The sequence below is a fragment of the Grus americana genome, chromosome 7 (assembly GCF_028858705.1).
Source record: "Grus americana isolate bGruAme1 chromosome 7, bGruAme1.mat, whole genome shotgun sequence".
NCBI lineage: Eukaryota > Metazoa > Chordata > Aves > Gruiformes > Gruidae > Grus > Grus americana.
The window spans coordinates 16,667,349-16,680,404 of NC_072858.1; the positions used below are offsets into that span (position 1 = coordinate 16,667,349).

Below are 13,056 nucleotides of genomic sequence, written 5' to 3' on the forward strand. Positions count from 1 at the left end.
TGCCTCTAGCTTCCATAAACTGGGATCTTGCTTTGCTTTGTCAGAGAATGTGTACAACTTACTACGGGATACCTTTTCTGTGTGTTTATTGATGTTGGGCAAGTCACCTCTCTTCTCTTTGAGGAGCTGAGTAAATGCTGTTCCTTAATTTTCATGTTACAAGCTTTGATATTGAGCTTCCACGGTTTTTGTCTTCTGGAATATTTCTCTCAGTTGAGCTCTATCTGAATGTTTTTTCAAATATGGAAAAAAAAATCTTGTCACAGTAATCTCATAACAGTTCTGCCAATACAGTCTAGATTGCAAGATAACTTAATTCTGTGTATTGCTCCTCATAGCAGTAGTGCTTCTGCCAAAGCATAATATGGAAAGATCATGTTGAAATGATTATCTGTGACAACCTCTAAATCCTGCTCAAAGGCACAACTTGCCAAGATAGTTTCCTATCCTTTACATACTGCCTACATTATTTGTTCCCACATTAATTGCTTGCATTTGGCTGTATTAAAATATGGTTTTTTGACAAATGATTTAACAAGCTGTTATTATGATTCCTTCCAATTTTTGTCTTGTCCACAAACTGTACTAGCAAAGCTACATCACTGTCGAAAGATCATTGATGCGAACAAATAGGATTGAAGCTGATTCTTGCTAGAAATGAGTCTGTCTTCTGATGTCTTTGTATCAACAATTACAGCTGAGATCTGTCAGGAGGCCTATCTTAATCTGTCCGGTCTCTTCATCTGACATATATTTGTCAAGAAAGCTGTCTTGTGGTGGTGGGAAGTTAAATGCATGGAAAAAATCCAGGTGTAATGTATCACTTTGTCTAAAAGTCCCATAATACTCTAAAACAAAGTAAAGCTGGCAATCAGGCAGGCAAAAACAGTTTTTCATGAAACTATAATGAATTATTCTAGTGATACTTTTCCTTCTAATTCTCTTAGAGTTGCATAGTATTTTATCCAGTATTGCTGCAAGGATTCTTTCAAAGTCATCCCTTTTGAGATAGTTCTGAACGTCAGAATTGTTTAAGTTTTCTGAAACTAGATGGAAAAGAGCTCGTACTAACAGCTCAGCACTGGCAGTTTGTGATAGTGCTGATTGATTGTAGTTGTAGGTCTTCAGAGTTAAATACATGCGTGGCACAGAGGTGGTTTACTTTGTTGGTACAAAGTTTAACAGACTGGTCCTTGCAGTGATCCAAACCTAATTTTTTAGGTTGCTATCTGTTACTCTTCTGGCTGGTCTCCCATATGGGATTACTGTGAATATCTGTAAAGTGCATAAAGTAACAGTCTTCGTGCATAAATTTCAGTGAAAGTTAAAATGTATGTTAATTAGTCTGTGCACCCATTGCTGTAACAAGGCACACCCTTGGCATTTCTTTGCCATGTTTTGAAGATTCCCTTTGCTACTGCAGGACAGACTGACTTTAGCTTTCTTCTGAAGATCAGTAGATGTCTTCTGAAGTTGTCATTATACATACAATTCCTGCCAAACATATGGAAATGTAGGAACTGACTGCCTCATCTGGTCTACTGCCCTGTTTTTGACACTGTCAGCAGGAGACCTTGCAGAGGAAGTTCAGGGAAAACCCTGGTGGATAATTACGGGAAGACTCATTCTGTTGTTAATACTTTGCTTAGCGAGGCACCATAAATTGTATTTTGCCTCACACGCAAAAAAGAAATTAACATTTAATTATTAATATTGTTCTGATTTAACTAACTGTTAAAGCAAAGCTATTCTCAGCAGCTTGTATTGTGTTAATGAAGACCCCTTCCATAATATTTTCCTGCACAGTTCCTCCCTGGCATGTTGCTGTATCTGAGGGTGTGTAATTTTCTGCTGTTTTCACGAGTGTGTGGCTCGACAGGCTGGCTGCACAGCACGAGCACTTGGGTTGTGAAGACTGTCAGGGCTAGCGAAGCCAGGATGGTTCTGTCCTGACTACACCAGCACTCCTTAGCACTTGAACTGCACGGCAGGTCTGTGCTAGGACGGTCAGTCTGAGCTTGGAGTACCTCTTAACCTAAGCAGGATGTCTTTCGGTGATTGGGAGTCACCCAACACTACAACTCTGTTTACAATAATGTTTTGAAAAATACCACAACAGGAAAGAAGGAAGGAAGAGATGTACAAAGTCCTGTTTCTGTCATTCCAGAAAAAGGAAACCAAATTTAATTTCAGTAGTTTTTCTGGAAAGTCAGTTTTTCCTCAGATGTGTAACAATAGCACTAATGATATTGAAATACTGCTAATGAACGTTTCCCCTAATCTATATTACCTTAACTAGGCAAGGATCAAGTATTGTTCCTACCAGTAAAATATAATAGGAGTCTGATTATTCCCACACAGTCTGCTGAACACTGCATTGTCATCTCCTTAGGATGGTCCATTGTTAAGCATATGCCTTGCATGATGAGGTTCCCCCCAAATTCTTGTGTGACCGTTGGCAATAAGTCTGTTAGTCATACATGGGAACCTATAGGAAGACTTTAAAAAAAAAAAACAGAAAATGTATTATGAATTACATCGTTTAAATTTAATGATTTTTGAGGGTCTGACACATCTTTTGGGGCTAGTGATATTGTACCTATAAGAATGATATAGTACAATGGTAAGCATAAATATCAACTCTGTTGCTGTTGCACCCTAGAAAGCTGGGCTGAGTTTCCTAAAGGGTCAAATTTTTAACACTGGAGGGACAAAACATAAATGTATTCTTGGAGTATCAAAACCTGAAAAGAATGGAAACTGAAGAACAAGCTGTCAGTGGTCTGAGAACTCTTCAGTCAAATAACTTTGTTCCAAAGTCATCATCCAATAGATGAACAATTTCTTCTAATCCCTATGTACAATTTATCGTATATAATCAACATTTAAATTGCCATCAGGGGATGCTGTAAGCCTACAGTCTTGCTTTAGGCTAGAGCTTTATATTTGAACTTTCAACTGTGTCCAGAACAAAGCATTTATAGATTCTTTCAGGAGTGCCAGATGTTTAACAACTTTAACACATGCATTACAAAATGAAATTAGTTTAGAAAAAATAAAAATACTAATATACTTATACCACTTAGAATAACACATTTTTTCTTTAGCGTTACTCATTGGGGTCGAGTTGGACCCCATCTTCCTCTAGATGCCATTTGGGGACATAGAAGAGCTATGTACCTGACACGTTGCAAGGAGCCAAGAGGGGGTTTCAGCAGTGTGACTGTGATATGCTGGCACCATCAGCTACGTAGATCTTGTCTAAAGTATGCCTGCATTTCTCAGTTACTTGGAAAGATGCATGTATTTAATATGAATTTCCTTGTACATGTACTCTATTAATTATTCTGCACATATTCAACCAGGAATAATGTCATGTTTCCATGAAAGCTGTGTAGAATTTCTGCATTTTAAAATGCACAGCTGGTGATCTTCCTTCTGACACAGTAAAATGCCCATTCACAAGGAAACAAGAGTCTGAGCATACTAACATTACAATGACAACTACTGAGGTAAATTATTTAATCGCATTGAGTAAACTTTCAGCTGATATTAATATTAAAAGGAGAATAAAATGACTAGTTTTCCTTATAATGCAAGTATTTAAGTCACAGGTTAACTGCTAATGGTCAAAAGCAAGACATTAAAATGCAGTGACACAATACAGACAATATATTCCTAAAGAGGCAGTAAATGGAGTCACTCAGCTACCCCATCTGGTTATTAACCATGTGACATTGCCAGGTGCAACTCCTTAGTTTTCTAACATCTGATGGACCAGATGTTGCAACTGGAAGAATTCTTTCCACTGCTCTGCCCCTCAGAGCAGAAGGGTGTTATGTACTGTGGGGATTGTACCTTCTGCATCTTATTGTGCAATGTTTTCCCCAGCACTTTTTTCTGGGAAAAAAAAAAAAAAAACAAAAAAACCCAAGACAAACCAAAACCCAAAAAACCCCCAACATATAAACCAGGAAATATTTAGGAAATAAGGTGTGTTTATTAAAACCAAGATACTGTTAGTCTAGAAGTATTATATTTTGGTGATGAAATTGTTCAAATTATGAAATAATCTAAGTTTGAGGAACACTTTCTTTTAAAAAAGCTACTAAACATTTAAAACATTTAGAAAAAATGGATCCTATTGTGGAAGATTTTGTAGCCAGTTCTCCTGAACACTCCTGAAAGAGCTATGTGCGAGATTCTGTTTTTCTCTTTTTTCAGATGGTCCTGTGTCAGTTGGAATGAGTCTGGATATTGCAAGCATTGATACAATATCAGAAATAAATATGGTATTGTAGCTTTTGTAATCTTTTTTTGGTTTGCTTGTTGATAAGCTAATGTCCTGTGTTTACAGCTGCTGGCAATGCGACTTTGAGGCTTTACTTTGTGCAGTCAATGTGCGTTAGGAGATAGAATTTTGTTTTTCACTCTAGACAGTGGTTATAGCAGGACAGTAAGTCTAGAAATGCAGATGAAAATCACATCTCTCACAGACAGAAACAGAAATTTGCTACTGAGTATTAATCTTAATGAAAGGCACGTAGAGCAGTATTTATTTTCCAGATGAAATGTCTAAACTTGATGTATTTCAGAAAATTAAAGATATGTTCATGTGACTCTGAAACCACTCCCTTGTGATTAGACACAGCTGAGTTCATAGTGTTTTTCTCTTTTACTGTCAGACATTAATTTATTCCAGCTGTGTTTCATTACATTTGTATCATTTATTTTTGAAGAAACTATGAAATGGAGTATACTTTTCTAATTAATGATCCTATATTGGTACATAGAAATAAAAGGCAAAATTCATTAATCAGATACTCGATACTAGAAAATATTTTTTGTGTATATATATAAAAGTGTGTACAAATATAGATAAATACATAGAAAGTGTGTGTGTGTATATATATATAACAATATCTCAACATTTCATAACTTAGGCTTCCGCAGAAGTTGAATATTAGAATCCCTCTATACTTTCTTAGTATTTAGAAAGGGGGAAGTAAGATCAGAACTTAAGATGAACTTATGCTGATAAAAACACACCATAAAGTCGAAAGTTGATTAAAAAGGTGCTAAGAAGTCCTGTGATTTTAATGTAAGACTACAAGGCATATCTGAATTGAAGGTGAATTGGGCTGAGAGCTGTATTCAAGGTCTTGATAAATTTTGTAGCGCTGTTTTCCTTGTGGTACTGAAAGGATAAATTGTGCTAAAAGATGATTCCCTTCCTATTTCACTAACTACTTCTGTCCTTTTGTCTATCTGCATTTTTACAACTTTTTCCCAGAGTTTCCTTAAATACATTATTTCGTAGTTTATGGGAACAAAATTATGTTTGCAGCCACTTATATAAATCATTCTAAAATTTAAAGATTTACAGAGCTAGATTATCTGCTTGCAAAACTCTGACTTCAGCTGATTTATAGCCCCAGACTTAGGCCATCAGCTTTTACTGTAAAATTCCAGTGACCGTAAGAACAAAATCTGCTCAAGATAATATTTCTTAATGATGTCAACCTCACATCAAGTGCTGGAAAATTTGACAATACAAGAGCCAGTAAAGTGGCTATCGGAGTGCCAGCATTTAAGAATGGGAAATGGGGAGTCAGAGGCTGTTTGTGCCCAACAGTTGTTTCCATATACTTCTGTAAAACAGAATGTAATACAGGCGTGCTCTGTATGATAATTTTGTGGGTTTCCCTTTCAGGACTACACGGCTACCATATTTCTAAGGCAGCGATGGACTGATGAGAGACTTTGTTTCGATGGTAATAAGAGTTTAAGTTTAGATGGTCGGCTTGTGGAAATGCTTTGGGTACCGGATACCTTCATAGTTGATTCAAAAAAGTCTTTTCTTCATGATATCACTGTTGAGAACCGTCTCATAAGAATATACCCTAATGGAACAGTCTTGTATGCTCTACGGTATGTATATACCACACACCAGCCTTTATGTTTGGTTCTTACTTACATTTTAAACTTTCCAGGTTAGCATAATTTTATGCTTAAGAAACTGATCTATTTGTAGAAGTAGAATACTTGTGGTCTTGTAGCTTTACGAATATTTAATATTATTGACCAATATGATTATATGCTTAAATTTAATAATAGGTCTCCCTTTCTTCCCTAGATAGACCCTTTTGCTTTCATGTAGACCAAATACAGGAATTCTGTTTTGCCATTCCAGTTGTTTTGCAATGAAGTCATCACAGAGGAAAGCAAGCTGTGATGATTGATTTGCATTATTTATTGCAGATTCTCTTTTACAATAGATTTTGATAAATATAACAAAATTGTAAAATATATTGCAAAATATCAACGAAGGTAAGTGCACACTGCAAGTGAGAAGGGAGCAAGGGATGGCCTTTTTAGACTGCCACTAAACTCAGCTATTCTGGAGTGGTTTCTCTATTTTGGATGCCATTACTCTTCACCATTAGATACTAGTAAATACTAGATTTTTTTCCTTGCAATAGATATTTGCCTGCAACTATTACTTCAAGAAGGATATGTGGCTTATTTTTACTGATGAACAATTTTATCCCATTAATAATCAGCAATACTCTTTCTTTAAGGATCACCACAACTGTTGCATGCAGCATGGATCTGACCAAATATCCAATGGATAAGCAGACGTGTACTTTGCAACTGGAAAGCTGTAAGATGCTTAATAGTCATTATTTTTATACAATTAGAAAAATATCTGTGATCTTTTTCAAGGGCTGCTAGATATTATTATTAAAGAGGCTGGAATTTTCAAAGAAGCCAAGGGACAGTATGTGACCAGTCCCTGATGAATTACAATAGTATCTGTATACAAAGATAAATGCACAAGGCATTGCTCAAAATAGCATGGCAGCATTTCAGTGCTGCCATGCTATTAATGATTAAACAAAATCTCAGGAGATTATCACAGGTCTGGTTTTGCAGCACATCCTGCAGTTATTCTGTTGGTCTTCAGGGGGAGTTCTGTGAGCTGATATTTTCTAGCACAGCCAAGAAAAATATTTTTTATTTATTTTTTTTCTTTCAGATAGTATGTATTTCTTTTCCCCCCCTGATGCACCATTCCTTTAGGAAAAAAAGAAATTAGAATAAGGCTTATTTGTAAGGCACAGAGCTCATGTTTAATTTACTGTCTTCATACTGGAAAAAAGGTAATTGCATAGACAGTTCTGTTCTGAGAAGGATACATACAGATCTTTCTGTCACTTATTTAATTGTCTCTGTACCAGTGCCCTGCAAAAAAATGCCATCAATTGATGGACCAAGACTAAATATACCTTTATAGGTTCTCATTTTATCCATCAATATCCTCATAATTTTCATTAAAATATGCGCTCTAGTACTTTGCAGACATGGTTGCTTTGCAAATACCCATACATGTGTGTTTATAGTTAACTTTTTGCTATTATTCATATGATAAGACTTTATGAAAATATTTTTGCATGATATAATATAAAAGGATATCCAATCCTATGAGATGGAAATATACATTCAAATATATGTCAAAACATATTCAAAGTCTTCTGGAAGGTTTTTCAGTACTTGTCAAGCTTTATTCTTTAGTGTTTCAGGTGTGTGTGTGTTCTTTATCTCCTGTTGGTAATGACCAATTAGAAGAACACTTAAAAGTTTCATTTTAGACAGAACCACACAGGGAATCAACCCCAAAACCTTTCTTACACAGGAGTCCCTCTAGAATCAGCAGTTTTATAAGATCGCTTTAACAAATAGTGAGTTGAATTAGAATTTGGATTTCTCTGATTTATTTTCCTTTGGAAGAGCATATTGGTAAGTAAATGCATATGGTTTTACATCAACAGCATTGCCTAATGAGTCATTTAGTGTTTTCTCCAGTTCCAGAATGAAATATATGTCCCACAAGTACTTAAATTTATCTGACAGGATTAAAAAAAGGAAAATTCCCTATATAATTAAAACCAAACATTTTTCAGAATGATTCCATCTGCTTTTTCAATGACACACAGGTGTCTCCTGTCCAAGGGGAAAACATAGTAATGTCATCACAAATGCTCCCATGACATTGGTGGTTAGTTTTAAAGAAAACAGCTAGAAGCAAAAAATGCAAAAGGAAAGAGTGTGCTTTTAGCTGTGGTCCTGTTTCTTCAGTGCACTGGAATACTTTTGTTTGGGTATGCTGGAAATGGTGTTTGCCCCCTCATGAGAGAAGCTATGACAAATTATAGATGAATAATGACATCATCCTAGAATACTGCTTGCAAATAATGTTACCAAGAATTAAGAATTGTGAATGCAAGCGTGCATATACATCCACACAAATACCAACATGTATAAAGAAAATGTAAAATATAGACATATAGCAAATATGTGATCTGAAACAACCTGTTAGGCCTTTTAAGTGATTGCTGATGTAATCAATACTATCAAGTAATGGCTTTGCACAGTAAAGCATCCCTAGTGGCCTTTACAACATGCTATTCTGCTATTAGTAGTTAATAACATTTATCGACTTGTATTTTGCTGCATAGAAAGTATATTTCAGCCAAAATGTCTGTTGTTCCTTTCCCCTGTTATTGCAACACTTCAGAAGGTGGCGCAGGCGTGCGTTAGGAGACAGAGTTGCTGCTCTGAGTCTCTGTTGATGTGACCGATGTGACATTTGGGGACTTGGGGGGGCTCCTGTCTCGGTCGGTGCTGCCGAGGGGGGTTTGTGTTCTCTGCCACGCGTTAGGGAACACCACCATTTGCTCACATGGGGCCGAGGGCTTTTTTCCTCTCCCCCTGCCCCCTCACCCAGAGGCCTCCAGTCCAAATACATATTCATGATTTGGGCCCATCTCTGAAATTTCATTTCCTTTTTGAACTTGTCCTTTAGCATTTATTCAGTGAAGAGCCATGTGAAGACACTTAACTTGTGCTTCACAATCAGGGAAAATTAAAATTAGCAACAGAAAGGTAAAGAAACTCATTTGTATTAGGCATTATGAATGTTTAATCCCAAATTTACTATTCCTGTTGTTAACCCTGCTCTTTCTGTATCAACAGAGTACAGGAATGAGACATTTTGGACTTGAGGAATTAGAATGAAAACTCAGTGTCATGTAAAGAGAATAGGGATTACTTGTAAAAGCCATGGATTAAGGATTTTGTCTCTAACTTTTAACACATTATAATTAGTTAAAATATTAATCCCCTGAATAAAGAGTAACTTTGCACAGAGGGACCACTGTGCTATTTAACTTTACTGTCTATTAGGAAGACTCTTCCCATGAAACTTCTTCACAAATAGAAATTTGCAATTAGTATTTTCAAAGAATTTTCGTAGGAAAGATCACCAAAACCTACTCGTTGTTCAGCTAATAGAACCATTTTTGTTCCAAAGTACTTTCATTAAAGCAAAACAGCCTCCACTTGGAGATATGCTTGTTATCACCCATCTGGATGGTGAGAATTTTTCCCATCTCGCACAACTTGGAAGACTGAATATCTTGTAAAAATAAATAGGAAGTTAATGTGGTACTCTCTAGTTCTTTGGACTTTATTTAAATATAATCTGCAGTTCATTTATACTGAAGGAAAGTAAAATGAATCCATGCCTGGAGTCATGCATAAAAACTTCTACAAGCCTCTCTGTTTTGACTGAGGACAATGCAATCATTTGTTTATAGAAAAATGTTACTTTTATTTTACATCTCTGAAGGCTGGGAAATTTCCCAGCCTATAGTTTTAGAGAATCAGGAACTTAGCTTGGATGTGCATGCTTTTGGCTTAGTTTTTTGATACAGCAGTATTTTGGCTTTAGTTGTTATAAACACGACAGTGTGTACAGAGATTCCTGGTGGTGATACCTTTTCAGTAAACTGGCAATGATAGTGAAAACAAGATTTACATTTAAAGAATGGTCAGGGAAAGAATTTCCAGGTAAAATTGCCATTCTATTTGGTAACCAGCACAGTGTTTCCTTGAAATAAAATTTCTGAACTCCTGTTTTTCCTACATTAAACGGCTGTAGGAAATCAGTTCTTTTTTGTCATTGCAAGAACCAAAGCCATTAACTTAAAAATATTAAAATGCTCTTTTTTATTTTAATGCATGTCTTTTTCTGTGATTCTAGAGCTTTGTTCTTTTTGCAGCATATACCCTTGTGGAATATATTGCATTATTGTCTCACACTGTAATTTACTTACAATTGACTGGAGTCTAAAAATAATGATCTGCTCATGTTTCTGTCCCCCAAGCTTAGCTATTAACTTGCACAATATAAGTCTGTCAAATACAGGAATGATTGATCAAAGTAAGCTAAAGGAAAAGATGTTCAAATGCTCCCTGTTAACATGTAAATTACATTAACATAATCTTGAATTAATCATATACACTAGCCTGAAAATTGCTTGCCTTTTAATATAATGGGAAAAAGCTACAGAGGTATTTTAGCTATGATTGAGCTGCATATTGACAAGTGTGTGCAAAATACAGTTGCCTTTTGATAGATGATTCGTGTCCCGTCTCAGCTCCTAATTACTACTTGAAGGTTAAGAGGAGCTCTCCTGGGGCTCCTGAAGTGTGCCACGCAGTAGAGCCTGCTGAAACATCAGCATCTAAGCTGGTGTCCTTGGGAAGCATTCAAGCACCTAAGCCAAAATGTTGTCCCAAGTGACGACCCGAGCACAGCGCCAGCACGCAGCAGCCCTGCTGCTCTCCTCACCCCATTGTTTCTATGGGAATGAGGACCAAATGCGCTGCATCCAGAAACAGCATCCTGGGATGCAACAAAGGGCGTGCTTAATGGTTAGTCCAAACGCTGGCAGTGCTATAATTCATAAAAGCTCTGTTTCTTTAAAGCTTAATAGCTTTTGCCTTTAGAATGCCATGTGGTACTAATCTCTTTTATTAGCTTGTCATCTATACTAAAATAAAAGATACAAAAAAGACCACCTCCAAAAAAGTCAGCTTTTAAATTATAAGATTTTGCATGTTATTGTGAGTTTTGTTGTGAACAGGCATTACATTCTGCCAAAACCCATCATTGTTTATGTCTAATTGTACTTTCATGCAGACAAATAAGAAACAGCTGAACCATAAGTGTGCTCAACACAAATTAATTATTGTGTAAAATAAACACTTTTGGCTTGTGTATCACTACAGGGGGTTATAACATCAATGATGTCATGTTTTACTGGACTAGAGGAAATGATTCAGTTCGAGGTTTGGACACGCTCCGACTGGCACAGTATACAGTAGAAGACCACTTTACCTCTGTATCCGAAGCGGTATATGAGACAGGTAAAACCACCCTTCAACGCTTTCTAGGTACAGTTTGGAATATGGCCCTGGAAACAGAGCAGCATTAAGGAACTGAGCGCACTGCTTTCTGTTAGGATGACGGTTTCCCTGTTCTGCTAGATTGCATTCTTGAAACCATACATACTTTTCCAGATGTTACCAGCAGAGACTCAGGTAAGGTAAAGGATGAGAGTTTTTGAGCATTTTCTCAGAGGCTGCGCACTATCTAAACAATGATAAACAAGAGATGTACTGCTTCCATGTTAAGTCAGGGAGAGTTCTTGTGCAGAAAGAAGAGCCTGTAAATTGGGCATTTAAATTGGAGAGAGGCCAGGGTGCCCAGCTCAGAACAGTTCCCAGCCTTCCTGGAAAGCTGCTCTGGCCTTATTGAGCAAGTGAAAAGCTTCTTTTCAGCCATGGAAATGTCCATCAGTATGCTAGGTGCTTTTAGAACTGCAAGAAGTTGGGTCTCGTGGCCAGTGCTGGCAGGAGTTGCTCTTTATCTACAGCAGCTTCTGTCCAGCCTGGTGGGCAGCAGAGCGCAGATTGCCCGAACTGAGGTTCCTCAGCCTGGGGAAGGGTCAGAAGCATTTCCACATACCTGTTCTCCTGCTGATCTAAGGAAACTGCTATAGAAAGTTTTCTCTCACTGCAGGAATTAACCTTAAGAAAGAGTCTGCTCCTATTTATTTTCCAGAGATTTTGAAAGGCCTTTCAGAGAGTTCAGGACCTGCTAAACCTGCTTTATGGTCTTTGAGTTACTCTTAGGTCCTTCATTGCTGTTCTTCACTGTATACTCAGTTTCTTTTCTGCTCAAGTCAACATGCCAATGGGTGATCTTTAAATGAAGACACACGTCCTTCAAAGCTGTAGCTTCACCAGAGGATATGTTACTAATTCTGAATCACAGAAATATAGTTTCCCTATTCCATTGTTGGGTATTTCTGTTTTAATAATGCAACACAGAGAAACCTTATGATCTAATTTCAGGTATTAATTCAGGCTAAAAGTCAAAGTTCTCTAAATGGACATAAAAGTAGAAATGGAATACATACTACGAGGCTCCAGGATCACAAAGTATCTTGCTACTTACATAAGTGACATCTGCTTGCCTTCCTCCTCTTTACAGCTTCTGGGCAAGCAACATCAGGTTCAATCGAAGGAGAATAATCCTTTACTGCTGTTCTGCCCAGAAGGTTATTAGGACCTGTTCACCATACAGGAAAGAGGAAACTTAATTCTTACCACCTGCTATTGTAGAGTCCAGACTTGAAAGCTAGAAGAAGTTCTATTACTTTTTACCAAATAGAATAAAACCAATTTCCAATTATAACTGAAAAGGCATGATTAGTAAATGATGCTGTCTTCCTCCTGTTATGTTGGCAGTAATCGTATGTGTAATATCAAAAGCCACTTTTTCTTCTAATTATACATTTTAACACATGAAACTTAATTCAATTAAATATTGCCACACCTGCTTGTTTCAATTCTCCTGTTCAAGAAAGCCATGTTATCAAGTCCTATGCAGAACTTTTAAAATGAAATCTCATAATCCTCTTAATTTTCTATTGAGTCATTATGAATTAGGTGCTGTTTTCTACAGATTTTTTTTAGGAGAGCAGTGCCTACTGTACCCTATGTTAAAAGAAAAAAGCAATCAGATTATGGAACTGTGTAATCAATTTAGAAATGAAAAATGATGCTTTGCATTTTCTTAATAATAATAGGTATCTGAGAGTATTTTACAAATAACTGTTACTTTATAAATAGGTTATTCACAAG

The 13,056-nt window shown here is 36.7% G+C and overlaps 1 protein-coding gene across 3 annotated transcripts in view; it reads left to right on the plus strand.

Annotated features, from left to right (window-relative positions):
• LOC129208854 (gamma-aminobutyric acid receptor subunit pi-like) overlaps nt 1-13,056 on the plus strand; it is a 49,005-nt gene that overhangs the window by 20,531 nt on the left and 15,418 nt on the right. For all 3 annotated transcript variants that reach the window (XM_054832260.1, XM_054832258.1, XM_054832261.1), the window contains exons 4-7: nt 4,225-4,292; nt 5,714-5,931; nt 6,582-6,664; nt 11,137-11,274. In XM_054832260.1, the coding sequence (XP_054688235.1) occupies nt 4,225-4,292; nt 5,714-5,931; nt 6,582-6,664; nt 11,137-11,274 (507 nt within the window). The remainder of the gene's footprint in view (nt 1-4,224; nt 4,293-5,713; nt 5,932-6,581; nt 6,665-11,136; nt 11,275-13,056) is intronic.